At 46.4% G+C, this 27,241-nt stretch overlaps 1 protein-coding gene across 1 annotated transcript in view; it reads left to right on the forward strand.

The window, feature by feature from the left end:
* INSC (INSC spindle orientation adaptor protein) overlaps positions 1-27,241 on the forward strand; it is a 299,236-nt gene that overhangs the window by 192,810 nt on the left and 79,185 nt on the right. Inside the window, exon 7 of the mRNA XM_088450306.1 lies at positions 6,298-6,423. Within this exon, the coding sequence (XP_088306432.1) occupies positions 6,298-6,423 (126 nt within the window). The remainder of the gene's footprint in view (positions 1-6,297; positions 6,424-27,241) is intronic.

Here is a 27,241-nt window from a genome sequence, read left to right on the forward strand (position 1 = left end):
ATATCTCCTACTTGCCTTTTGTTTGCGGAATGGGCTGCTGTCCCCATACACTAGTATGGGGACAGAATTCATCAAGCTCCGAAAATATAATATTTTCAGAGCTTGACTGCGGGTGCATTCGCCATCTTTAGATGGCGAATACCCCCGCTTGTTCTTCGCCCAATGGGAAGAGGGTCCGGCTTGCGAGAAGAGATCCTCTCGGATCCCTCCGCCCCTGTCCGGCTCCTTCCGTCGGACGTCGGGGCTCTTGTGCGCATGCGTGACCTGTAGGTCACGCATGCGCACTGCCATCACTGATCCGAAAGGAGCAGTGAAATGACTCACTGCTCCGAAAATTAGCATGAAGCCGCTCGTGGGGGCAGCTGATTTCACATCAGCTGCCACCGCCCCGGAGCAATGATGAATTAGAGTGTTAATTATCGGGGTCTGTTCGGACCCCGATAAATAACATCATGAATAGGCCCCTAAGTGTGATTGCAAAAGGGGGGTAGGGGTGGGGGTTACTGCGATGCTTGGGAACATTTACCTAGGGTAGCAATGTTACAGGGTTGGGAGGGGCATATAAATGGGTTTCTGTTAATTCAATTAACTTCAGCTCTTTATATTGCACTTTTTTACTTATTTATTTTTTTGGCCGGGATGTTTCATACATCGCATTTTATATGCGTTGTATCCCGCCACTCACCGCATGCGTAGCAGCGTTTATTAAAAAGGACAGCTCTTCCGAATCCGATAAGAGCTGTCCATTTGCAGAGTGAGGACCCGGGAGGTCTCCTGCACGTTACGCCATACAGTATACTGTACATTATTTACGCAGATTTGACGATAGAGCTGCTTTTCTATCGCTGCCCATCACAGTGATTGAAAACCACCTGTCACCATAATTTATCACAACATAATAATATCTCGCCAAAGACCCTGCAAGTGGGCATCTCAATATTCACAAAATCCGCCGTGGCATTAGCATAAAGACGAAGACGCTGCAAAAACCGTGTCCGAGTCTGTGTGCTTCTCCAAATCTGCCCCAAAAAGCTATATGGGATAATATGAGGCAATATGGTCTGTATATAAGGTTCCATGAAATGCATAGAAGGCTATGGCCCTCATTCAGAGCCGTACGCTCTGAGCAGAGCGCACGCTCTGAATGAGGGCCGTCCTCCATAAAAATGGAGCGTCCTCCTGGACGCTCGTATAGCTGTGGGTCACCACCCACAGCCTATACGAGCGTGCAGTTTGATGGCCGCGATGGTCGTGACCATCGCGACCATCGAAACTGCGAGCCGGAGCCTGCGGTTGAGGTTTTCAACCGCAAGCCCCGGAGTGATTTTGGCTCTATCAGAGCCAAAATCACTCCCACTGACATCACTAGTGATGTCAGTGGGCCGGCTTCTGACGGGAGGCGTTCCCGTGGGAACGCCCCCGTCAGGGAGGCACGCCCCCGGCACACCCACCAAAGGGGGCGTGCTGTCAATCAACATCGACAGCACGCCCCCTTTGATCAGACACAACGAGCGAAGGACTTTCCTTCGCTCGTCGCGTCTGGCGCATGCGCACGACGGAGCTCCCTCCGTCGTGCGCATGCTCAGTGCAGAACATCGACCCACTTGCGAGCGGACAGCCGCTCGCGAGTGGGTCTGAATCAGGCCCTATGTGGGGATATGAGATTGTATGGAGGGCATACTGCATTAGGCTATATTGGAGATATAGTAGGTGGGGATATATGCTTGTCTCTGTAGATGACTATACGGCTGGGTTTGATGTGTGCAGCACTTACTATTCTGGGCCACTGCGCTCATTCATATATTAGTATTTTTGCCATACTGATGAATGTGTATATTTTTTACCCTACAGTATGTATTCACTTTTACACTGCAGTACTTACCTTTATAATAAGTCGGTATATATGTTGTTGCTCTGCTACATATATCATTTGTGGGATTATGAATTACATCCTACATGTAACATGAATTGTACTTGGAGTGTTCCGCTGATACAGCATTCAGAATGTCAGCGACTGCTCGGCCAATGTTAAAGCACCACTGAGCGCGGAATGAATATGATCCGATTATTACCTTTAAGGAACACTATTACCATAGGTTATCTAGATGTTAAGTCTTATGCCGGGCACACACTGCCAGATAAAATGCCTGCCAGCCCAACAGACATTTTATCCGGCAGCCTGACACCCAAATAGATATCGCGGGCATACTCTGAGAGATATCTCACAGTGTATTGGCTCCGATATCTATCTGCGCTCCGCCCCCCAGGGAGGAGATGTTTCCCTACTTCCTGGGAAGGAACAGAGGAAATGTCTGTCGGTCAGCTGCGGCCTGGCATACACTGCCCGATTCGGCCGACATTTAACTTACAGAATATCGCATCAGACGTGCATGCTGGATGATCTGGCATGCCCAATCGATCGATATTTTACCCTCGGTTGCCTGCACACACAGTACAATTATCGGGGCGATCCACTGATATCTGGCGCATCACCCCGATAATTGTATAGTGTATGCCCAGCATTACTCCAATTGCTAACATATGGTGGAAGCTAGGCCAATATTCCTGACTCTGCAGCCATTCGCTTCACTGCAAACTAGTGACGTTACTGAGGCACGAGGCACCGATCATTGTTTGCTAGTGAATTGATTGGCAGAATTCTCATTAGTATCAGTGCCACCCGCACAGTTGCTGTAATTATTAACAGTAGGTGATGTGTCCACTTTAAATCTAAAACTTGCGTGTGTTTATAGACTGTATCATACGGTATAAACTCAGCGACCATCCAGCCTGTCCTATACGTATGATCCCAGCTCATGTCTATTAATACCAACATCGAGCGTCTTGCGTAGTAACGACTTGATAATTAGGCAGCAATGTCTCCGTTCTTTGTAGCAGATTCAATTAATACTAATCCCATTTTGACTTTTTCATCAATTTTAATTAAAATGGTATTTACAAATGCTAAAAGTCAATTGTGTAAATAGAGTGTTTTGCGCCCCCACATCAGACACATTATTAAAGTCGTCGGCAGCGTCTGGGGTCGCTTTCCATATTGAACGCATGTTTTTTGTTTAATAAAGATTTTATGCAAGTTATTTACTGAACATAGAAGTAGTTCTTATTACGCCGTTTGAGACTTTGGTAGGATCAGTGTAACACTCACAGAGTAAGTGTGAGTATGGTGAATCTTGTGTGCCACAACTGTATTTATACATTTATTGGGAATAAGATTGAGGCTGGCTGGCTCCTACAGAAGAGAGTTTTCAATGTTTGCATCTGACAACTACAGTTGAGTTGAGTAGAGTAACTGTATGTTACAATGTGGGGTAGAACCCAGCAGGCATTCCTGTTTTCTTGGAAACAATTGTGGAGGAGCAAATGTAATATAAAGACAATCTCCCTATAATATTATCATGGAGGAAAGCCTCATCTAATAGTAATACAATAGAGGAGTGCCCATCCCACTGCACCAGAGTGAGTGGCAGCTCTACTGGCCAATAAGATAGAAGGGATTGTGCACAGATCGGACGTCTCTTTAGAAGGCTCACAAGGAACTGGGAGATGTCAGGGAGATAGAGAGAGTTCTGCTGGAAATCAATAGTGTGACGGAGAGGCAGATATAGAAGTGACAGACAGGAACATAATATGACAGAAATGGGTGCAGGGAGTCAGTGAGAGAGAGGTGACAGGCAGGGCAGTAATGTGAGAGGAAGGTTATAGTGAGTGTAGAGTCAGTCAGAGAGGTGACAGGCAGGGAAATAATCTGAGAGGAAGATTATAGTGAGTGTAGAGTCAGTCAGAGAGGTGACAGGCAGGGCAGTAATGTGAGAGGAAGATTATAGTGAGTGTAGAGTCAGTCAGAGAGGTGAGAGGCAGAGCAGTAATGTGAGAGGAAGGTTATAGTGAGTGTAGAGTCAGTCATAGAGGTGAGAGGCAGGGTAGTAATGTGAGAGGAAGGTTATAGTGAGTGTAGAGTCAGTCAGAGAAGAGACAGGCAGGGCAGTAATGTGAGAGGAAGGTTATAGTGAATGTAGTCAGTCAGAGGTGAGAGGCAGGGTAGTAATGTGAGAGGAAGGTTATAGTGAGTGTAGAGTCAGTCATAGAGGTGACAGGCAGGGCAGTAATGTGAGAAGAAGGTTATAGTGAGTGTAGAGTCAGTCATAGAGGTGACAGGCAGGGCAGTAATGTGAGAAGAAGGTTATAGTGAGTGTAGAGTCAGTCAGAGAGGTGAGAGGCAGGGCAGTAATGTGAGAGGAAGGTTATAGTGAGTGTAGAGTCAGTCATAGAGGTGACAGGCAGGGCAGTAATGTGAGAAGAAGGTTATAGTGAGTGTAGAGTCAGTCAGAGAGGTGAGAGGCAGGGCAGTAATGTGAGAGGAAGGTTATAGTGAGTGTAGAGTCAGTCATAGAGGTGACAGGCAGGGCAGTAATGTGAGAGGAAGGTTATAGTGAGTGCAAAGAGTCAGTCAGAGAAGAGAAAGGCAGGGCAGTAATGTGAGAAGAAGGTTATAGTGAGTGCAGAGAGTCAGTCAGAGAGAGGTGACAGGCAGGAACGTAATGTGAGAGGAAGGTTATACAGTAGTGAGTGCAGAAAGTCGGTCAGAGAGGTGACAGTCAGGGCAGTAATGTGAGAGGAAAGTTATAGTGAGCGTAGAGTCAGTCAGAGAGGTGAGAGGCAGGGAAATAATCTGAGAGGAAGATTATAGTGAGTGTAGAGTCAGTCAGAGAGGTGAGAGGCAGGGCAGTAATGTGAGAGGAAGGTTATAGCGAGTGCAGATAGTCAGTCAGAGAGGCGACAGGCAGGGAAGTAATGTGAGAGGAAGGTTATAGTGAATGCAGAGAGTCAGTCAGAGAGAGGTGAGAGGCAGGACAGTAATGTGAGAGGAAGATTATAGTGAGTGCAGAAAGTCAGTCAGAGAGGTGACAGGCAGGGAAGTAATGTGAGAGGAAGGTTATAGAAAATGTGGAGTCAGTCAGAGAAAGGTGAGAGGCAGGACAGTAATCTGAGAGGAAGGTTATAGTGAGTGCAGAGAGTCAGTCAGAGAGGTGAGAGGCAGGGCAGTAATGTGAGAGGAAGGTTATAGTGAGTGTAGAGAGTCAGTCAGAGAGAGGTGACAGGCAGGGCAGTAATGTGAGAGGAAGATTATAGTGAGTGTAGAGCCAGTCAGAGAAGAGACAGGCAGGGCAGTAATGTGAGAGGAAGATTATAGTGAGTGTAGAGTCAGTCATAGAGGTGAGAGGCAGGTCAGTAATGTGAGAGGAAGGTTATAGAGAGTGTAGAGTCAGTCAGAGAGGTGAGAGGCAGGGAAGTAATGTGAGAGGAAGGTTATAGTGAGTGCAGAGAGTCAGCCAGAGAGAGGTGAGAGTTGCAGAGAAAGTGACAGGCAGGGAAGGTTATATTGAGTGTAGAGTCAGTCATAGAGGTGACAGGCAGGGCAGTAATGTGAGAGGAAGGTTATAGTGAGTGCAGAGTCAGAGAGGTGACAGGCAGGGCAGTAATGTGAGAGGAAGGTTATAGTGAGTGCAGAGTCAGAGAGGTGACAGGCAGGGCAGTAATGTGAGAGGTAGATTATAGTGAGTGTAGAGTCAGTCAGAGAGGTGAGAGTTGGAGAGAAAGTGACAGGCAGGGAAGCAATGCGAGAGCGTCTCCTCATGAAGGCTGCTTTCATTCATTCCATAGCAGCCCAACTTTGTAGCATAGTGTTTGCCACGCAGGTTACCGATAAGTCATTTAACAATACTTAGATTCACATGTATCCAACACATCAGCCACGGGTATAAAATTTGCTCTGTAAGAAGGAAGACCACACTCATATTGTGCTTATTAGAATGAATTCCAGTACTGGTCAGTTGGTTATAATTTGTAACCAAAGTTCCAGGATTTGTCTCTGAGAATATCCCTGTATATCTGTATTTACCATGTGAACAATGTAACTTCTCATTTTTTAAATATAAATATAAAGTACACGTTATGGTATTTTAGTATTTATTCTTGTACTGTAATATAATGCTTATATCAATGTATATAAATATGGCATACTGTATTCTGTCTTTGCTAAGTATGTTCTGTATAAGACACCTCTATTGTCCTGCTCCGATGAAGCACTGATATGAAGTTGTGACACGTGTTCATGTATTTTTTCCCATGAATTCCCCTGTTCTCTTATGTTGTGATGTTAATAAACAGGTGCTTATCTGTCCCGAGACACGTACACCCAAACACAATGCAGAGTAATAGACGGGCAGAATAACTGGACTTATTGCATATTATTTACCACCAGGTTCTGTTTTGCAGGAAGGTGCCGTTGTCGCACTGTTCAAAATCTGCCGACAAGATCGTTTCAAGTGCCTGTACCTGGCAGCTCTCAGGACCGTGGCATCTGTGTGCTCCGTGGAAGAGGGGATTCAGCAGCTGGAAAAGGTAGGACTGACCGCGAGCTCCTACATCAGCAGGTGGATCTGACAGTGGTCATGTCAGCCACAAGCACAGTACGTCAGGGGCTGCACAAAGCCAGTGGCTGTTATATTACCGACAGATAGTGGTTATAGAGCCCATCGTGCCCTCTAGAAATCATCGTTCTCTGGAGCTCATTCAGACCCGCTCGCTAGATGCATTCGCTTGTTCCCAGCGTATGCAAATCTAACGCACGCCCAGCAAGACAGACGATCATACGGCAAGGCATTAACACGCCCACTATGTCTTAGCGTGCGATCACTTTGTGCATGCAGACGCCCACCAGCCATTCATAAGACGCCCAATTGCGCACGTCATCTCCTGGAAGTGCATGAAAACATTGGAACATCGTACACAATTGGATGTGCTCGCAGCTCTTGAGGTTGACTATACCTTGCCGCAAGCACTGCGATCACTTCAGTGTGATATACAACCAGATGACGTGTACAATGACGCTGCCTGTTAATTATGCACGCCTCTGAAACGGCGTTGAAACACTCAGGCACGCAACTCCCACTCCTCCGTTTCTAGTGGCCTGCCCCTGTTACCACCCACAAACGGCCTCTCCTGTCACTCATTCAACTGGGCTGTATATGCTGGGTGAGCGAGCGCTTCCCGATCTTTCACAGAGGTTCGTGCATGCGCATTGCGATACATACGGCGCAGATTGCAAATATCCGCAAGCTACGAGCGATCGCATCCTAGTTCGCGGGTCTGAATCCTCTCCTCTGCTCAGTGTCTATTCTGATATTTCTGTATAGATTGCAAAAATCATTGTATAAACCAAAACACAGATGCATGTGACCGATGCACTCACACAGCTAAATCTTCATCTGTGCAGTGCACCTAACACGTACATCTCCTCATTTTCTCTACCTACAGGACATGGGCCCTCATTCAGAGGGGCTCGCAAAATGTTGCTTGTGTTTTCAAGTATGGCCTCCTGGTCGCTAGCTAAGCTGTAGGTTACCACCCACAGCTTTAGCGACTGACCAGGTTGATGGTCGCGATGGTCAAGACCATCGCGACCATCGGGGCTTGCGAAGAGACCCTAAGGTTGGGTCTCAGGAACCGCAAGCCCCAGGGAGCTTCCTGCTCTGATCGAGCAGGAAGCTCCCCACTGACATCACTGCTGATGTCAGTGCGGCCGCCCACAAAACAGTAGGCGTTCCTTAAGGAACGCCTCCTTTTGTGAAACCACCCCCCCGCCACGCCTACAAAACAGGGCAAGCTGTTGATCAACATCGACAGCCGCCCCTTTTGTAGTGAGCTCCAGAGCGAGAGAATTTCTCTCTCGCCCCGGGGCTTGCGCACGCGCAGTGCGGCCGCTGCACGTGCACAGGGCCTAAACATCGACCCGCTTGCGAGCGGGTCTGAATGAGGTCCATGGTCTCCACATTTCTGTGCCGCATGCAATAATCATCTCTATGGAACTATAAACAGGAAGCAATCGGGAAGCCGACTGCCTAAATACTGGCAGCCGGCTTCCTGACTGTCATATCCCGGCATGGGTGAAATGCCGGGCATCCGGCATCCTGATCGTAGGGATGCCGGGCGCCTCGAGTGGACAGCCGCGGGGGGGGGAGGGTTAGGTTTAGGGCTCCCGGGGAGGACTTAGGGTTAGGCACCCTCCCTGGAGGGTTAGGGTTAGGCTAGGGGGAGGGAGGGTTAGGGTTAGTCACCCCCGGGGGGGACTTAGGGTTAGGCATCGGGGAAGGGGGTGGTTAGGGTTAGGCACTTAGAGGGGGGATTAGGGTTAGGCACTTGGGGGGGAAGTTAGGGTTAGGCACCCCAAAGGAGGGTTAGGGTTAGGGGGGTTAGGTTAGTAGATACCTATCCACGATCGGGATTTCCAGTGCTGTCGGGCTTCCGCTGCTTCTAACTCTGCTCTTGTCGGGCTGCCGCTGCGGCCGGCGGTATTTCATACCCATTCCCTATAAACACGTGTCACAAACTTACTATGGCTCCAATGAGTCCAGGCAAAATGGCAAAAGCAAATTAGCGGTTCTTCAAGCTTCATATTTAATTGAGCAAAAGCGAAGGTCATGCCATTCCACATTCATTTTGAGATCAAAGGATGGATTTGTCCACCTCTTTAGAAGATAGGTGCACCTGCATCTTCGGCAGGGATCTGTTGTCTCCTGTACTCAGATGTACAGAGGTGTCCTTTTTTACTGGAGCTTCAGTTGTGAAAATACTGTAGTCCCTCTTGACGCGTCAGGTCCAGCAAAACCCTGCTGCGCCTAGCGTCTTTTTTGCTGAAAATGTGCGTATTAATCGTGCAAATAAGACAAACGGAAGTGACAGAACTGCGTTGCTTGCATACGCTGACCTCCGAGTCTTGTGACTCTTGTACATCTGTGTGCGAATGTGCCTGAATCTGTGTAGAAAAGGGTCCGATACAAACGGCCGCGGCTATTCCTCACACCAAGTCCCGTTGTGCTTCATCTGTGACTGTACGTGTGTAAAACCAATTCCTGTGCGCTCGCTCTGAATCAGGGCGTCCCTGTTTTTTTCTTTTTAAAGACGGCCTCCTGGACGCTCGCTAAGCTGTGGGTGACCACCCACAGCTTTAGAGAGCAGCCAGGTGATGGTCGTGCTGGTCACGACCATTGGGGCTTGCGACGAAACCCTTGTTGTAGGGTCTCGTTCTCCCAAGCCCCAGTGAGCTTTCAGCTCTAATAGTGTAGTTTTTATGTTTAGTATTGATATACAACCTAGATCATCCTTAATAAAGAGCATAGAGTAGAGATAAACATAGGTGAGATTTTAGAGGGACAGAGGCCCTCATTCAGAGGCGGTCGGAGGATGCAAGCGGTCGCTCAGAAAATGGGTGGCCACTTGCATCCTGACCGGCCGCCTCTGTTTCGGTCGTTAGGCTGTGGGTTAACACCCAGAGGTCTAACGACCGCTAGGGTGATGGTCGCGATGGTCATTGACCAGCGCGACCATCGGGGCTTACGACGAGACCCTAGGGTAGGGTCTCACTTGTCGTAAGCCCCGGAGAGCTTCTGGCTCTGTCAGAGCCGGAAGCTCTCCACTGAAATCACCAGTGATGTCAGTGGGGCCGCCCCCAAACGGCACGCGTTCCTTCAGGAACGCCTCCGTTTGGCCAGCCACCCCCCCTGCCCGCCTCCAAAACGGGGCAAGCTGTCAATCACAATCAACAGCTGCACCGCTTTGGTGCGAGACCCGTAGTGACGGAGCGCCCGTGGCTGGCCGGGTCTCGCGCATGCGCACGCTGGAGCCGGCTCCGGCGTGCGCATGCGCAGTGGGGGACCATCAACCATATCTATTTAGAAATGCATTTTTGTGTTATGCCTGCTCATTGTGAATGATCCCCCACCCACGACCTCTGCTTCTATCCTCCTAGTTTTCGATTGTCAACATCAACTGCGCTTACATGTACAACACATCACGTTCCTAATCCGTAAACCGCCGCTTAGACCTTTGGTGGCATCAAAATCCACATTTACTTACAGGGATATACGAATCTATAAAATGGATCACATAATAATTTTCTATACTACACAAATTGATGCACACACTCACAGTATAGTGCATGCACACACATATAGAATAGTGATTCATTGTTTAGATTTATTAGATGATGTTTAGAACCTAACCGGTATGTGCTGTTTATTTTACTTTTACGTTACACATTCCTATATGGAGAGAATTGTATTCATGGTTATGTGTCCTGTCAAATGGCAGTTCTTGTGTTCCGCCTTGAAAATCAAGTAAATGTCAAGGTGTAATATATAGCACATGAACACTGCACTAATACATCAATGACTATTACAAGGATCTCGAGAGATACATTGTCAATACGAGGTCTGCACATTGAGGGCCTGAATCAGGGCCGGGTTTTTTTCTTTTTTGGATCGGCCTCTTGGCCGCTCGCATAGCTGTGGGTGACCACTCGTGATGTCAGTGGGGCCGCCCCCAAACGACAGGCGTTCTCATGGGAATGCCTCCGTTTGGGCAGCCACCCCCCCCCCAGCCCGCCCACCAAAGGGGGCGAGCTGTCACTCAACATCGACAGCTCACCCCCTTTGGTGCGAGACCCGTAGCGACGGCTTGCCCATCGCTAGCCGGGTCTCGCGCATGCGCACGACGGAGCCACTCCGTCATGCGCATGCGCTGTGGGCCACCATCAACCCGGTTGCGAGCGCTCAGCGTTTGCGACCGGGCCTGAATCAGGCCCACAATGCTCAGCCTAGTGCTCGGGTTCTTCCTTACAGCCACACAACACCTTCCAGAGCTGAATTTATCTCTATCAGTCCTTGGCATCATCTGAACCTCCGCACATGACTGAAGAGTCTGCAATAAGGGAGACATTACCACAAATCTGGACATTAATAATGACAGATGATTAAAGCAACAGCGATATCAAGCCGCCTGTGTTTACTTCTTGCTGCAATTTTTTATTTATTTTAATTGATATTGCGTTAGAGGAATGCTCCTTGGGCAGCCAAGGGTGTTATTTACAGGTTGTTGGGAATCTTACAGTAATGTGGTGATTATATTATCACTAAAGAAAAGAGGGAGTGTTACTAAAAAAAAAAAATCAGGGTTTATGCGATGGTTTGAAAATCTCAGTACTCGCCTGCGGTTTTTTACCTCCAGATCGCCGTATTTACTATTCAGCAGTTTCGCTGTTAGATCGCAAACCACCGGTGATGTGTGATGGCTTTCAAATGGCAAAACCGTCGCTGTTTCAGGGAAAGGCGCTGGAAAGGCCACCAAAGCTAAAGACCAGTAAAAATGACCTTATAGGGCAATACTATTGTGTAAATACATGAGGGAGCCAAACTAATGTACAATTATATTAACGGAGCAATATTAGTTGATCATTACATTAAGACGACAATTGTAATTGATTATTAATTAGGCCAATAAAAGTATATCTACAAAAACAGTTCTAAGTGATGACACGTTTCCTAGGTCACCATTCGTGGTCAAACAATAACAATAAAAAAATCTAAGCAAAGAAATATGTCTAAATATAGCTATAAACACAAGTTAATGTCATGTATTCTTTAGTTGCTGTTTGGCTGAATGTAAACTATAATAAGTCTCCTGTAGACATTTATAGGACTGTTAACTATAGATTTACTGTATCCCTACAAATAATGATGCGTTTCAGGCAGGATGTTGGCCTATGAAATGTGTCAGCGCGATAGCTAAGCCCAGGGTTTCAGGATCCAGGGTTTATTTCAGCACTTTTATGAGTAAGGAAGACATTCCTAGAAAGCATTGTAAAGTGATCTCCTAATGAGACCTCCGCCTAATTTGTAATTAGGAAAAATAGAATGCTGAGGGAACAGAACCAGGATGGCGTCCAAAGCCAGGCCAGGGGTGAGGGGTCCTCCACTTCCAGGAGGTTGAGTTGCTAGGGGCAACGTTATATTAATATTTGTTTACTATGACTTGTATAAAAATGCCTGATGAGCAAATCAGACAGATTGTTACTTATGAATGGTGTTAGTAATGCTGGGCATACACGGCAAGATAAAATGTCTGTCAGACCGACAGACATTTTATCTGGCCGGCTGCCAGCCGCAAATGTCCGCGGCATACAGTGTGAGAGAAATCTCAAAGTGTATAGCCCGACATCTGCGCTCCGCCCCCGGGGGAGGAGACATTTCCCTGTTCCTTCCGTAGGAAGGAACACAGGAAATGTCTGTCTGTCGGCTGCACTGGGCATACACTGCCCGATGCGGTCGACAGTTACCGGGTAAATATCGCATCGGACGGGCATGCTGGACAATCCAGCATGCCCGACCGAGCAATATTTAACCCTCGGTCGCCCCCCCCCACGCTACAATTATCGCGGCGATCCGTCGATATCGGGCGGATCGTCCCGATAATTGCAGCGTGTATGGCCAGCATAACAATTATGCCCATGATTCTGGAAATAAGGATGCAATAAAAATTATAGGGGAAGGGCTTGGGGGTTATTAGGAATAGGCGTGTGCAAGCCATCAGTGTGTTAGAATAATTGGTTTGGTGGTTGTATAACCTTTATAGTGGATGAGGGCGATATTGCGAAGGGTATTGCCAGGGCCGTTTCTAGGGATGGGTGACCCGTGCAATCGCATGGTGCGCTCCACCTCTGACCCCTACTGTCACTCACAGTCAGCCACAGTATCTCCCCTAGGACCGCCTAGATGACATGTTGCCGCTACGCTCGCCGCTTCCCTGTCCCGTCCCCACCCATCGTATGACATGGCTGTGTCGTGATGTCACGTTGAGCAGCCGCACAGAGAATAAAGTTATTTAAGGCACGGCCGGACACCGAGGATCCGGCACGCCATTTTTGGAGAGTGGGGCTGAGCGTTGGAGACGCCGACGCAGACAGGGCAGGTAGTAAGACCATTCTCTTATATTAGACCACGCCCTTACTGTGAGACCACGCCTCCTTTCTGGGGGGAGGGTGTGAGAACTTGTGGTCCATCCTCAGGAGGCGGGTGGACAAACAAAAACCCACAAATTCTGACAAACTCCAAGCATTGATTAGGCAAGAATGGGCGGCCATCAGTCAGTATGTGGCCCAGAAGTTGATTGACAGCATGCCAGGGCGAGCTGCAGAGGTCTTGAAAAAGAAGGGTCAACGCTGCAAATATTGACTCTTTACATAAACTTAATGTAATTGTCAGTGAAAGCCTTTGACACTTATGAAATGCCTGTAATATTACTTCAGTATACCATAGTAACATCTGACAGAAAGGTCTAAAAATACTAAGGGGTCTATTTACTAAGCTGTGTTAGGAGGTAAAGTGAATGGTGATAAGGTACCAGTCAATCAGCTCCTAACTGCCATTTTTCAAACAGCCTGTGACATGGCAGTTAGGAGCTGATTGGCTGGTACCTTATCACCGTTCACTTTATCTCCTAACACAACTTTGTAAATAGATCCCTAAAGCAGCAAACTTTGTGAAAACCAATACTTGTGTCATTCTCAAAACTTTTGGCCATGGCTGTAGCTTCATTAATTTATTTAGGGGCTGGGGTGGTGGGTTGGAGACTGTCAAATAGAAAGCGCCGTTTCATTGTAGCTGTCTTGCGTTTTTATCTGGGGCACGATTCTGCGAATGTTCAGAAGGCGCATTTGCACATGCGCACAAAAGGAAAGAGAACGCGCACGTACGTCTGCACAAGGCGGCCCGATAGCCGCATTTTTACAAAATTAAATGTGCTTTCTGTCCACATATTATGGTGTATGTAAATGTCCTTTAGTTGCACAAACTTTACAACATATTACTGTATTACTACTACAACATGGAACAGAGTTGACTTCCATCAAATATATATAAAGGTTATACTGTATTATTAAGTATCTACAATGGGTGCAGGGTGTGCAGGGCACACGGGCCCCTGGGTCCAGGGGGGCCCCGCACCGCACTCCCTACATCCATAGTATTACTTACCTCTCCCGAGTCCTACATCGGCGCGGGGGTCCGGCGCTGTAAAAGCGACTGGAAAATGGCCATAACACATACATGTCTACTTTTGAAAAAGCATTTCAGGGAGATTGCTGGACTCTTCAGGGAGACAGGGAGATTACTACTATTTCAGGGAGTCTCCCTGACACTGAGGGAGAGTTGGCACGTATGGCTAACACTACACAGGAACTTACACTATTCACTTATCGCCAGGTTAGCTCAGTGATTGTAATCCAGGATATAAAGGGGCCTATTTATCAGTCTTTTTTTCTACTAAAATAATGTGAAAAACACCCTTTTCACATTATTTTAGTTTCATTATTTTAGTTTCACTGAAATGTATTAAAGGGCTTTTGGAGGAGACTTTGCAAACCTCTACTCCATACACTAAAATATGCACCTAATCATATTTCCCATACCTTTTAATGAATACACTAATCTCAAACTGTCATTTTATTTTTGGAAGGAGTCCTTCTAAACAAATGCTATGAGAGATGGGTCTTTTCAGATCCCTTCCCTTGCTCCCCAGCCGCCTTGCCTTACCCCAGCACTGCCGATGCTGCTCCTGCATTTTTTTGTACCATTTTTTTTTATTTTTTAAATATATATATATTTTTTATAATATACTTGCCTTTGATATTAGCGCTGGTCTCCTCGTCCATCCGTCAGTGCAGAATTTGCTAGTGCCAAGTAGCGCTAAACTGATATTGAGCTGCTGCACATGCGCAGAATGATTGCGGTTAAGCGTCACGGACCAGAATGCGGAAAGCTGCGTTTTCCACTGCAGGTCCTTATTCACCGGGGAAACAGTTTTGTTTTTTGTTTTTTTGCAAGCTCTGTCCCGGCACACAAATTTTAATACTTGTGCAATATTTAAAAATATCGCATAGTGAGAGTAGTGGAACATTTTGGGGAACAAAACCATTTTATATGTGGGTTTTACTAAATGGGCCCCAAAGTGTGAACACAGACTTTTAGTAACGTGCGGCTTTAATCGATGCAATATAAACCGCTCAATGTAAAATACAAATTCATCTTCAGTCATAATTGGCAAACAGATAAGCCTACAGGTAGAGGCTAGTTATACAGCAATGTATGTAGAGCTAACCGCAGCCTGCAGGACTTCCTGACGACCATTGTGGTTGAAGGATATTAAAAAATCTGAGCAGCAGAATGTTTATATCTGGTTGTCTCATATTCCTAAGCATCCTTCTATCAATAAGTAGCTCCCAGGTACAATATTAAAGCGCAGAGAAGCCTCTCATCCCCTGTACATATTTACTTGTGCTGCGACTGTTTCACTCCCATTTTCTTTACTGCTAATCTTAACCCCTTAGGAGCGTACACTGTGGGCCTGATTCAGAGCCGCTCGTAAGCGGCCGCTCGTTCGTTCTGACCGATGTTCGCACAACTGCGCATGCGTACGGATTTTAATACGCATGCGCGAACCAGTCAGTGAGGCCGAAAATCGTGTGCTCGCTAAATAGCGAATGCCTGCTAATTTGAGTGACAGGAGGAGGCGTTTGTGGGTGGTAACAGGGGAAGGTGCTTGAAAACGGGGAGTGGAGATCCTAACGCAGGCGGGCGTTTTATGGGTGTGCATAATTAACAAAGCAGCGTCATCGACCACGTCACTTGGTTGTTTTATAGTCAGAACTGCTCGCATGATTGTGGTAGGAAAAACCAACCACAAGAATAGCGAGCAGTTCATACGCCGTCTGTCCCTGCGTGATTGATATTTCATACATTCCTGTTCTATCATCGCTACCGGCAATGTGATCATGGGCGCTAATATCGCTCCCAGATCTCATTGCAAATGTGTTTATTGATAAATGGGCCCCTAAGCCAAGTTTTATTCTTTAAGCGAGTTTGAGTATGATCAGAGCTCCTGTTATATTCATTCTTCCAAACCGGTGACATATAGACTGGCAGAATACGTGGTGGACATGGGCACTCTATAATGATTCCAGCCACAGTGGTGCGTGAAGAGTGCAATGTAAAATGGTTCTCTTTATAAGAAACTCTCAATATAGTTTATACATCTAAAGGTGCATACACACGTAACGATTTTTTGAACGACTTGTCGTTAACGACGTCGTCATCGTTCAATCGTTCAAAAAATCGTTCAGTTTCTGAGTTATAACGATGAACGATAATCGTTCAAGCGCGCTCCCGTTTGTAGTTATCGTTCATCGTCCATTTCAGACTGTCCAACGTACCGATTTTCATTAAGGGAAGGAACATTTTTCATTCATTATTGTAAAAATCGTTCATTACACTTCAAAAAATCGTTCACTTTTTCAAGGGAAAATCTGACAGAAAATCGTTGGTTACAAATTCGTTACGTGTGTATGCACCTTTACTTTTCTGATTTTAACCATTTTTCCTGCTTCCCAAACTTTTAAATGTTGTATCACAATTTATTATTATTAGTAATAGTTTACACTGAATTTATTTGAATTTACTTTACTTTGAAATTTGAAATAAAAAGTACTTTATATCTAGCTGATCTGTATAGCTATCGTTAGAACACATGTAATAATCAATACGAATTAATCCACAGGTCGGGTATTCTTACTACAGCTCCTCAATGAATAATAAAAGGGGAACTTGTTTCCCAGTAAATACGAGGTGTAACATAACAGCTCTCACACCAAAGCTGTAGCTTATTAGCTAATTACTGTTCTGAACTTTGGTTACATAAGCACCGCAGCTAGCTAGACATTATCACAGTGCTAAGTCATTAACGTAGAAGTGCTTCATGTCATTAATGGTATAGGGTAAGGCCCGATATGAACTGGTGAAGGTCCTTTTAGGGACTGGCTGGACAGGGCAAGGAATTATCCTGAAAATGAGCCCGTTCTCGCTTATTATCATATCAATCTTGCTCCGCAAAACCAAATTGTTTAATGACTTGATTGTCATCACTATATTGACTTGATGCGATCCCGCACGCAGTCTCATTGCGAAGATATGCTAATGATTGCAATCGCAATGCCATACGCAGCCTCACATAAGGACGCCCACTTTACCTTACACACATCCGTAATACTTAGCATACACTCCTATGAGGCATAAAGCCATTCGGTCCAGCTTTTGTGGCCTTCGGGTCTCATTCAGACCCGGTCGCTCTGATTGAGGGCGGCCGCTTGCATCTTGAAGTGCGGCCTCCTGGTCGCTAGCTAAGCTGTGGGTTACCACCCACAGCTTAGCGACCGACCAGGGTGATGGTCGCGATGGCCAGGACCATCGGGGCTTGCGACGAGACCCTAAGGTTAGGTGTCGGCACTCGCAAGCCCCAGGGAGCTTTCTGCTCTGATCGAGCAGGAAGCTCCCCACTGACATCATTGCTGATGTCAGTGGGGCCGCCCCCAAACGGCAAGCGTTCCGTCGGGAACGCCTCCGTTTGGCCAGCCACCCCCTCGGCCCACCTTTCAAACGGGGCGAGCTGTCAATCAACATCGACAGCTCGCCCCCTTTGGTGCGAGACCCGTAACGACGGAGCGGCCGTCGTTAGCCAGGTCTCGCGCATGCACACGTCGGAGCCGGCTCCAACGTGCGCATGCCCAGTGGGCAAATATCGACCCGGTTGCGAGCACTCGGCGCTTGCGACCGGGTCTGAATCAGGCCCTTTGTCTTTTGTGTCATGTCAGCAATGGGTCATCTTCTCCACATGTGCAATGTACCATTTAAAGGATTTTAAAGAAGAAACCTGATGTGGGTCACTGGGTGTCCAGGCCCATGGCTATAAGGCACCGGTCAGCAGTTGGCATATGGGAGACTAGCCACAGAACAGTGACTTTCAATATCCATATACTGTACGTTAAAGTCCAATGGGTTTTATTCCAGAATATTATCATTTATCATTAACATTTTACGCAGTCTTCTGTAAAAGTGGAAAATTGCAGTAAAAATATAGAGAGAAAGTGACGCAAATATCAGGGAAACCGATATCAGTTGCCGTTTGTTGCAGGGACGTATTTGTGGCCTTCAAAGTGGTGAAGTTCGATCAATTTTATCTCAAGGACGATGAAGAACAAACGTGAGCCAGAGACTAGAGAGCGTCCTGCTTGTGTGAGGGCCTAAAGTCTAGGGTGGGGGAGAGGTCAGTGCCGATGCAATAAGAGCCGGAGGGATGCAGAGGACATGGTACTGGAGTTGGTAGAACAGGCAGAGGGAGTAGGTTATAGTGAAGAGGTTGGTTTAGAGAGAACACTATAATGAATGAGATTGGGGGTGAATCCTGTCAGATGGGGTAAGGCGTTCTGTAGGTGGAGAGCAGTAGGAGAGAAGTTTTGGAGTCTTGGTCTGGCATGAGAGGTGGGCGAGGCATCAGTCACAGGCCGACGGCCGGCAGGAGAGGGTGAGACAGAGAGCAGACTCTCCAACATGACCCCTTCCATCCGGTACAAAAGGCTCTGCTCCTGGATTTCTCTCTTAGTTGATGATTGCAGCCACCTGTGGTGATGCCCCTGCCTCATCTATTAACAAGCTCAACACAGGTGTCTGCAACCATTAATTAGGTGGGAAGCCCAGGAGCAGAGCATTTTGTACCGGATGGAAGGGGACATGTTGGAGGGTAGGAGAGAGGTTTTGGGAGGTTTTTTTTGTTTGTCTTAATGATGCATGAAATCCTCATTTTTGGTCATAAATATACAAGACACTGAAGCTGCGCTAATGACTTACCCAACCGAGCCCAAAAGCTAACCTAACCGTGACCCAGTTTTCCATAGCTGCACACATTCCTGATAGTCCACACCCCACTCAGGGCCCACAAATCAGAATTCTCCCACCAAGCGGGAGGTAGGCTATGACGGTAAATTAAGTCTTTGGTTATCTCAGTAACAAAGGGAATTGTGTGGCGGGCTCACAGGGGTATATAAGGAAACAAGAAGTCAGATGGAGGAACACGTTTTCCAGTATGAGTTCCCAAGTAGGAAAAAGTACAATGTTGTGGGGCCTCCACCCCGGCCTAGAACTTTGATATATTGTATAATTTGATGATTTTGGACCAAAATGGTCATTGGTTTCTCATCCATTGGTGATGCTGCTATTTTTTAATGACTTGATAGGTGTCATTCATTGTGAACAATGTTCAGTCCACAGAATAAAAATTATAATGTGTGTAGACCAGTGGTGTCAAACTCGGGCCCTCCAGACAGGGCCGGATTACCAATGGGGCGGGTGGAGCTTCAGCTCCAGGCCGCCCAGTAAAATAGGCCCACAGCATCTGCTGTGCTGCTGCAGACAGGAAAATGTTTTCCTGCTACAGCAGCAGCCTGCCAGTGGCCTTCTGAGGCCACGCCCACAATCGCAAGACCCGCCCCTCCTGCGGGCCGCGACTCCCCACCTCCTTCACAGGGAACGGTGGCATCTGCCAGATTATTGGAAGCAAGTAGCGTTGGGCCCCCCTGTCACATGCATGTCCTCCTCTCAGGTTCCCCCAGCGGATAAGCTTTGCTTGCCTTCTGTCTGCCTCGACAGATGCCCCACCCCCAGCTCTCCTCTCCTGCTCCCATTGGACGGGCATAGTGTGTGCACTGCACAGAAGATGGCAACGTGGGTGAGACAGCGCTGCCATATACAGAGGTGCCTCAGCCCTTCTCTCCTGTCCTGTCGTCCTGTTTATCATTCCTACCCCTGCCACCTCCCCATATATGTGCCTCTGCTGCCTACCAATTTCCGTGCCTCACTCAGACTTCCATATTTTTGCCTTTGCCCCTCCTTATATGTGCTTCTGTACTTTTCCCATCTTTCACTGCCTCTTCCCTATGCCTCTGTCCTCCTTCATATCTGTGCATCTGTCTCCTCTCTACTGTATGTACAGTATACCCATGTCCCCTTTTCCCCTATGTGCCTCTCCCCATGTGTGCCTCTGCTCCCTTTACCCAATGGCTGCTGGCAGTCAATCAGAAAAGAGAAGACTGAACGGAGGAGCGACCGCCAGGTAAGCACAATTTTCAGTTATTAAGCCATTGTGGTTTTTTCTCCATTTAAAAAAAAAAAAAAATTGCTGTATTTATTTTTATTTATTAAAAATTGAAAAAAAAAATTTTTTAACCACTTGCCTGGCGTGGTCACATCAGATGCAGCCACACCGAGCTTGGCTTTCCTTGTCATGGTCGCATCTGATGCGACCAGTCAGAAATGCTTTCTCTGCGCTGCCGGAAGTTAGCTGCCAATCTAAGAGGGATCTTCCGGCCCCTCTGCACCCCCAATTTATCCCGATCACTGCTGGCCACAGTGGCCAAGCAGCCCAGCATCTCCCAGCAGCCGTGGCTCCGCGCCGCCCCCAATCACTGCTGGCCACATTGATCGGGCAGTGTGTGTGTGTGCATATATATATATATATATATATATATATATATATACATACACACACTGGGAATATATATGTATATTGTATACACTGTTATACTGTGGGTGTATGTGTACTGTGTGTATATATGCAGTGTTTATCTCTGCCCCCCCCATTCCGTCTCCACTCTGTCCAGCCATGCCCCCCCCCCCACTTTGACAGAGCTCCACCCGCCAACCCCCATCCCCGCCTCTCACCCCGCCCCCTTCTTTCGACCTGCCTCCGCCTACAATAAATGATTAAATTATTTTGGGCGGGATGTACTAAGGGAAAAATGAAGTAAAAATCCTGTTTTCTGGGTTTTTACCGCATTTTCATATGTACTAAGCCCCGGCCACCCTATTTTCGGAGCGGAGGGTAACACCAGAAAACCTGGCATTACCCTATAGAAGCCTATGGGCTTCTTACCGCAACATGCTCCCGACGCTTCGCTGCCCCGCAGTCGCCCAGCACTGGCCCCACTCACCTCAGTCTCCTGATTGCCGGCCCGTGCTCCTCCTGGGTCCTCTGCCTCCTTCTCCTCCTAATCTTCCGGGTGCAGAAAGAAAGAGGAGGAGGAGGCCGGGACTTCCTACACAGGTCACCAGCAGGAAGCTCCCAGGCCTGGAGGGGACGAAGATCCCCTCACCCGGCATCGGCTGATTCGCAAAGGACAGCTCTTATCACAAGAGCTGTCCTTTGCGATACTTATAACATATGTTAGTACATATGTGATCAGTCATTTTGCGGTGACTGGCGGGATGTACATCACAAGGTTAGTACATCCCGCCCTTGGTTTTTCTTAATCTATAAAACTACCTTTTTCAAAACATAATTTAATAATAAATAAAAAAATCTACAATTTTGGGGACATTTTTTTAAAAATTTTAGCCAATTAAGTGGTTAAATACTTTAGCTGTTTATTTTTTTGCGTGCACGCGTGCATATATATATTATATTATATGTGCGTGTGGGTTTAGACCAAACCCCCAAAGCACTGGTCACCCTCATCATGCTGGTCATGCCTCCTGCGATAGCACACAATAGGCCCTTCATAAATTTCAGCTCCAGGCCCATGTGGACCTTAATCTGGTACTGCCTCCAGATGCAGTGGAACTACACATCCCAGCATGCAGTGCCACAGTTTTGCTATTAGGGCATGCTAAAACTGTGGCAGGGCATGCTGGGATATGTAGTCCCACAAAAGCTGAAGGGCCAGAGTTTGACACCACTGGTGTAGACGATGGTTGCACTCTAACCAAGGGATCTATGTACTAAGCCCTAAGCGATAAGATGGATTGAGATAAAGTACCAATCAACCAGGTACTAATCTGTCACGCTACAGGCTCTGTTTAAAAAAAATGACAGTTAGGAGCTGATTGGTTGGTACTTATCTCTCCCCAAGGCTTAGTACATAGAGCACCTAGAAACCACAAGGTCATAGGCTTTTCCCCTCCACATCCAAAGGATAGAGACAAACATGAATTTTGTGAGACAATGTCTAATGATATCAGAGCTTTGCTGTCTGGTACGGGCGTACCACGTATTCGCTGGCTTTATCTAATACAGCGGTTTGAGGAAGGCAGTGTCTGGTGTCTGAAGGGGCGTTTGTGTTGGGGTCTGTTGCAGAGAATCATTCTGCAAAATACAGATCATTTCTTTTTAGCCAGGGAAATGTATTTTAGGAGTGAGTTCATGGCACAATTAGATAATATAACATCCAATGCTCCCAAATCTGATTTACTAGGCTCAGCCTCTCAACAAGCCTTTCTAATTAATTGGCTGTGGAAATACACTGGATTTGGTAAATTACACTTCTGTCCGAGCTCTCTGAAGATTCATTAAATCAGGGACGCAAGAGTGGGGCTGCCCTTCTTCATTCTGACAGAGCCTTTTATTTGGAACAATTCAATTCTGTGCGTACTGCTGGAAATGACATGCAATATAGAAGTACATTTATACATCTACATAATCCGTGCCATGACGCTGGCAGTAGCACAATTAGCAAGGCCGGGGGAACAATACATTTATTTTTTTTTAGATTTGAAGGCCTTAAATCGGTGAAATAAATTACAAAAAAGTCACGGAGGGTCTACCGCATATGGAGAAAAGTCCAGCAAAATAAGGTGGTATACAGTAAAACAGTCCATGTTTTCCAGACCGCCTGTGTATCTTTTAAAAATTGTCAGCTAGTAATGAGTACACCTGTGCACCAGCTAGGACATCTTGAAAACATGAGCTGTTTGTGCAGCGCTGGCATAAAACACTTAAAGCACTTTTTTTGGAGATCCGAAGAGACAAAACATTTATTACATCATTAGAAATATCCATATATTGCAAAGTCCAGGGTATCCAGCATGGAGAGTACATACAAACCTCACATCGATAAGGCCTTGGGGCCTGACTCAGACTTGGGAATAGAGTGAGAATTCTCACTTAACTGTGAATCTGAACAAACCATTTTGCAATGCAAGGGGTGTAAATGCATAATTAATTTTTTACATGTGGGGTAAATACTGGCTGCTTTTGCATGTAGCCCACAAATATTGCACAGCTTTATTATTACTCTACAATTTAGATGTCAATTTGGAAACACTCCTCCCAAATCTAAATCTCTCTGCACATTTTAAATCTGCCCCCCCCCCCCCCCCCCTGCAGTGCAGCATGGTTTCACCTAGATGATCAGTTGAGAGAGATATCTCACTCTGGGGCCTATTCATCATACCTAAAATATCGAGGGAGGTAATTAGGTAGAACTCGCATGGAGTTCTACCTAATCACCAGAGGAATTCATCATTCCTCCTCTCCATAACTATCTATTCCGAAAAGTTAAAAATTTTTTGCGATGACAGCTTTTCGGGAAATAGTTATCCCTGCCTGCTCTAACTTACCGCAGCTGGAATCCGTGCTGCGCATGTGCTGTTACAATCGTAAACCCAGCGCATGTGCTGCACTACCTACACCTGCGGTAAGTTTGTGTGCAACCCCCCAACCCCCCCCTCCCTCCGCTCACCTCCCCCGTCCCGCACTTACCTGCCCGCTGCAACGCCTCCGGCTCCGTCCTGCTGGTCTGTCATGTGGTCTCCCAGCAGCACACAGTGCAGTTTAGAAAAAAAAATCAGCATTGCAGACGGAGCCAGAGGACGCACCAGAGCGCCGGAGGAAGACTCCGGGGGACCTGCACAGCTGGAATCAGGTAAGTCTGTCCTGCTATTCGCCGCCTCACAGTGGCAGATAGTAACTCCATCAAAGTCCGAAAATACATAATTTTCGGAATTCGATGAATACCATAATTTCCATATCCCAATACTAATGTACTAATGTATGGGGAGTGTGGAAATTAATGCAGGGGGACTTAGCAAGGAGATATCAGTGATATCTCCTGTGCTAAGTGGCTTCATGAATACTAAAATAACATTATGTAAGGAAAATGTCCTTAAAAATGTTATTTTAGTGAATAGGCCCCTCTATTAACAAAGCTGAATCAGGCCCTTGGTTTGGAACTCATGACCTCAGGGTTGTGAGGCAGTAATACTAACCACTACACCAAGTGTGCTGTCCATATAGTGATGCCATATAGATACAAATAACTTGTTCACACTTTTGCTGGCAAAAAGCATAACATGTCAGTAAGAGATTTTCCCTTCCACATGGACCAAACAAGTGTCAGTCACCATATACAAATATTTTCATATTAGGGGATAATGGTTTAGCATAATATAAATGAAAACATAAAGAGCAATAAATAAAGCATAATTGTCCAACTTGTTGACCATTTTCATATTTCAAGTAAATATGAAGGTTATGGGTGGATTAGATTGAGAGGATGAGCAGGATGGATGGAGAATGGGTGGAGAATGGGTGGGATAGATTGAGATATGGGTGGGGTGGATGTGATGTGTGGGTGGGGTGGATTGTGTTATGTTAATGTGTTGAACTAAAGGCCCCCACACATCTGTGATCGGTTGGGGCAATTTGGCGATGATTGTCCCAATAAATCGCCAATGTATGTGCTTCCCCAATTGAGATCATAAAGTGATTGTAATCGCCAAATCGGCTTCAACGTGATGTATTTCACAGACCAATCGTTGCTGTAGATTACTAGTGTATGGTAACCACAATCAGCTGATTTGCCGAGGAGCCTTTCAAGATTGGCAGATCAGTTTTTTCCGGAAAATGATCTGCAAATCACAGAACAATATCTGCAATGTGTAGGCGCAGATTGGGGAATCTTTAAATTGGGGGAAGAAAATCACAGACTATGTGAATGTGTTTCTGTGTTTGTATGGGCCTCTGTAGACATGGGCAGGATGGATTGAGAGTATGAATGGAGTAGATGAAGTGTATGGATTGTGGCACACTGAGAATGTGGGTGAATGGATTGAGGTGTACCACACTCCATACACTCAGGGGTAAATTTACTAAAGTGAGAGTTTTTAGAAATGGGAGCTGTTGCCCATAGCAACCAATCCGATTCTGGCTATTTTCTTCTAAAAGGTGCTGGTTAAATGTTAAGTAGAATATGATTGGTTGCTATGGGCAACATCTCCACTTCTAAATACTCTCACTTTAGTAAATATGCCCATCAATCTACTCTACCCATTCTCTGTACCACAATCCATGCATACAGTACTGATGGTATGGGTGGAGTGTATTGAGGGTATATGCAGGACTGAATGGAGGTATGAAAGGGAGGACTGAGGGTATAGAAAAGGGGGATTAAGGGTATGAGTGGGAAGGAATGAGGGTAGAGGTGGAAAGGTACGAATGGGGTGGATTAAGGGTATGAGGAGGATTGGCTGAGGTCATAAGTGGGTTTCATTGAGGGTATGGGCACATGGAAGTGGTGAGGGTATGAGTGGGGGTGTATTATGATATGGGCAAGATGTACTGAGCAGCGTGAATTGAGGACATGGTCAGGGTGAGTGTATGGGTGGATTGGATTGAGAGTATGGGCAGGCCAGATTGATGGTGGGTGGATGGATTAAGTATATAGGATTAGCAGACTGGGGGTATTGGTGAAATAGACTGATGCTTTGGGCTTGGTTGACTGATGGTAAGGGAGGAATGGACACAGGGTCTCGGTGGTGAGGACTAAGGGTATGGGTGGAGTTGGTGATGTGGGTGGGTTGTATAAAGAGTATGTGGGGGCAGACTGAGGTTATGGGTGTGGTGCAGTGACGCCAGGGCTTGGTGAGAGGGTGACACTACAGACAAGGCACATTTCAGGGTATTGGCGGGGTGGATTGTAGGTATTTGCAGGAATGGACTGAGCGTAGGGATGAGGTGAATAAAGTGTATGAGTATGGTGAGGTGCATCGGAGGGGTGAATTAAGCGTGGGATGGACTGAGGGCATGGTTGGGGTGCATTAAGAGTGCAGAGAGATGGTGAAAGTATGGGCAGGGTAGATTATGGATATGAGTGTGGTGGATTTAAGGTATGAGTTGGGTGATTTGAGGGTATTTATGGATGGATTGAGGCTTAGAGTAGAGTGGACTAAGGGTAAAGTTCAGGGTGGAGTGAAGGTATAGGTGGAGTGCGTTAAGGCTATGGGCACAATGAGGTGACGAGAGTATAGGCCAGAAGGGCTTGAGGGTATACGTGGTGTTCATTAAAGGTATAAGAGGGATGAGGGTATGGGCAGGGATGACCGAGGGTATACATGGCATTCCATAGAGGGATGAGGTGATGACAATATTGACAGGGAGGACAGATAGGTGATGTGCACTGAAGGTATACAGACGTGGTGAGGATTTGGGAAGGGAGGACTGAGGGTATAGGTGGAGTGCATTGATGGTAAAGGTGTGATGAGGGCATGAACAGGGAGGACGGAGGGTATAGGTATATAGCATGGTGAAGGCATGGGCGGATGGATTTTGGGTGTCCTGTATTTTTTCCCAACTGTTCATTTTGTAATATTGGGAAGTATAAAGTTTCCTTTTCCAATGATCTTTTAATTCAGACAAAGTGTGGGAACCGTTACATATGTACATGTACAATTATCTTCATTTTGAATCTATTGGTATTTTATTATCTATTACCAGTTATTTATATAGCGCACACATATTCCGCAGCGCTTTACAGAGAATATTTGTTCATTCACATCAGTCCCTGGAGCATACAAAATATATTCCCTACCACATGTACACACACACTCACACTCGCAAAAGGGTTAATATTTGTTGAGAGCCAATTAACCCATCAGTATATTTTTGGATGGAGGGAAGAAACCGATGTACCTGAATGAAACTCACACAAGCACGGGAAGAATATACAAACTCCACACAGTTAGGGCCTTGGTGGGAATCCAACCCAAGTTCTCAGTGCTGTAAGACAGTATTGCTGACCATTACACCAACCATGCTGCCCAATATTTTAGCTATTAGATTGTAAAAAGTTACATGTATCCCAGTAATTCCTTGTTCATCAGAATGTGAGTCACCATCGGGAGAGTTCGCTGGGCTGGCACGTGGGTGAAAGATGGTTAACACCTGAAACAAGTTGCCACAAACTAAAAATACACATCAGACTTGACCAATACACCCAAGTAATTTACTAATTGCAGTAATATCCACAGTACACTAAACCAATATAAAGAAATCCAGGAATACACAACTTTCTATAAAAGAAAATCACAGTGTCATGTAGGCTATAGCTTGTTGCTGGGCAGCGCCGTGGGTCTGTTGTGTGGTTTATATACTGTGTGTGATTTCTGCGTATCTCACATGTTACAGCAGCCTGGGGTGTTAATTGCTCTGACGCATCCTGCGGCCTCAGGAAGGAGGAACACATGCTGCTACCAGTTTTAACCCTAATTGTCATTCATTAAAATGACCGATCAGAAATGATCATATACACAGTACCTACTGTGATACCTTTTTCTACATATATGGGATATATATATGCGTTAGGTCTGAAATTACTTCTTTTTTTTTTTAAATCTCTCCACCTTCGCCCCTAATTCCAGTGGCACGCTATGCAAGTGAGAACATACGGGGG

This window comes from Taudactylus pleione, unplaced genomic scaffold, assembly GCF_031769625.1.
Source record: "Taudactylus pleione unplaced genomic scaffold, aTauple2 ptg000515l, whole genome shotgun sequence".
Classification (NCBI taxonomy): Eukaryota; Metazoa; Chordata; class Amphibia; order Anura; family Myobatrachidae; genus Taudactylus; species Taudactylus pleione.